Source organism: Priapulus caudatus, unplaced genomic scaffold (genome assembly GCF_000485595.1).
Source record: "Priapulus caudatus unplaced genomic scaffold, Priapulus_caudatus-5.0.1 Scaffold4451, whole genome shotgun sequence".
NCBI lineage: Eukaryota > Metazoa > Priapulida > Priapulimorpha > Priapulimorphida > Priapulidae > Priapulus > Priapulus caudatus.
In genome coordinates, this window is record NW_014581512.1 from 10019 (window position 1) to 10616 (window position 598).

Below are 598 nucleotides of genomic sequence, written 5' to 3' on the forward strand. Positions count from 1 at the left end.
AGAGATCGCGAGAGAGAGATCGCGAGAGAGAGAGAGATCGCGAGAGAGAGATCGCGAGAGAGAGAGAGAGAGAGAGAGAGGGGGAGAGACGTACCTGTATCGTGTCGTTGTGCGAGATGCTCTCGAGCAGCTTGCCGTTGATCGTGAACGCGCACAGGTTCCCGTAGTCGTACTTGACGAAGATGAAGCCCTCGCGTGAGAGGAGGATCAGCTCCGGGGAGCGGAATCCGACGGCGGGCTCGAGCGAGCGCAGCAGGTCTCCGGTCACCGTGTGCAGCAGACACGGCCCGTCTGTGTCAACCAACCACGCGCGCAGAGACGCGTAAGTACGTACATACATACACATATGTGTGCGTGTGAGTGTGAGTATGTGTGGTAACGCAAACACATGCACGCACGTATGCACGCACGCCCGCACACACACACACACGTATACATTTGAACAAAGTAACTTAAATAAAATTTAACAAAATTACGTATATCATGCAAACGTATATACGATAGCGTATCTATATAATTATCTATATACATCCTAACTATATGCCTATGGTATATATATATATATATATATATATATATATATACGTACTAGTTGTTT

The 598-nt window shown here is 47.8% G+C and overlaps 1 protein-coding gene across 1 annotated transcript in view; it reads right to left on the reverse strand.

The window, feature by feature from the left end:
- Positions 1 to 598, reverse strand: part of LOC106819785 (neurobeachin-like) — a 4133-nt gene that overhangs the window by 800 nt on the left and 2735 nt on the right. Inside the window, exon 5 of the mRNA XM_014824371.1 lies at positions 95 to 291. Within this exon, the coding sequence (XP_014679857.1) occupies positions 95 to 291 (197 nt within the window). The remainder of the gene's footprint in view (positions 1 to 94; positions 292 to 598) is intronic.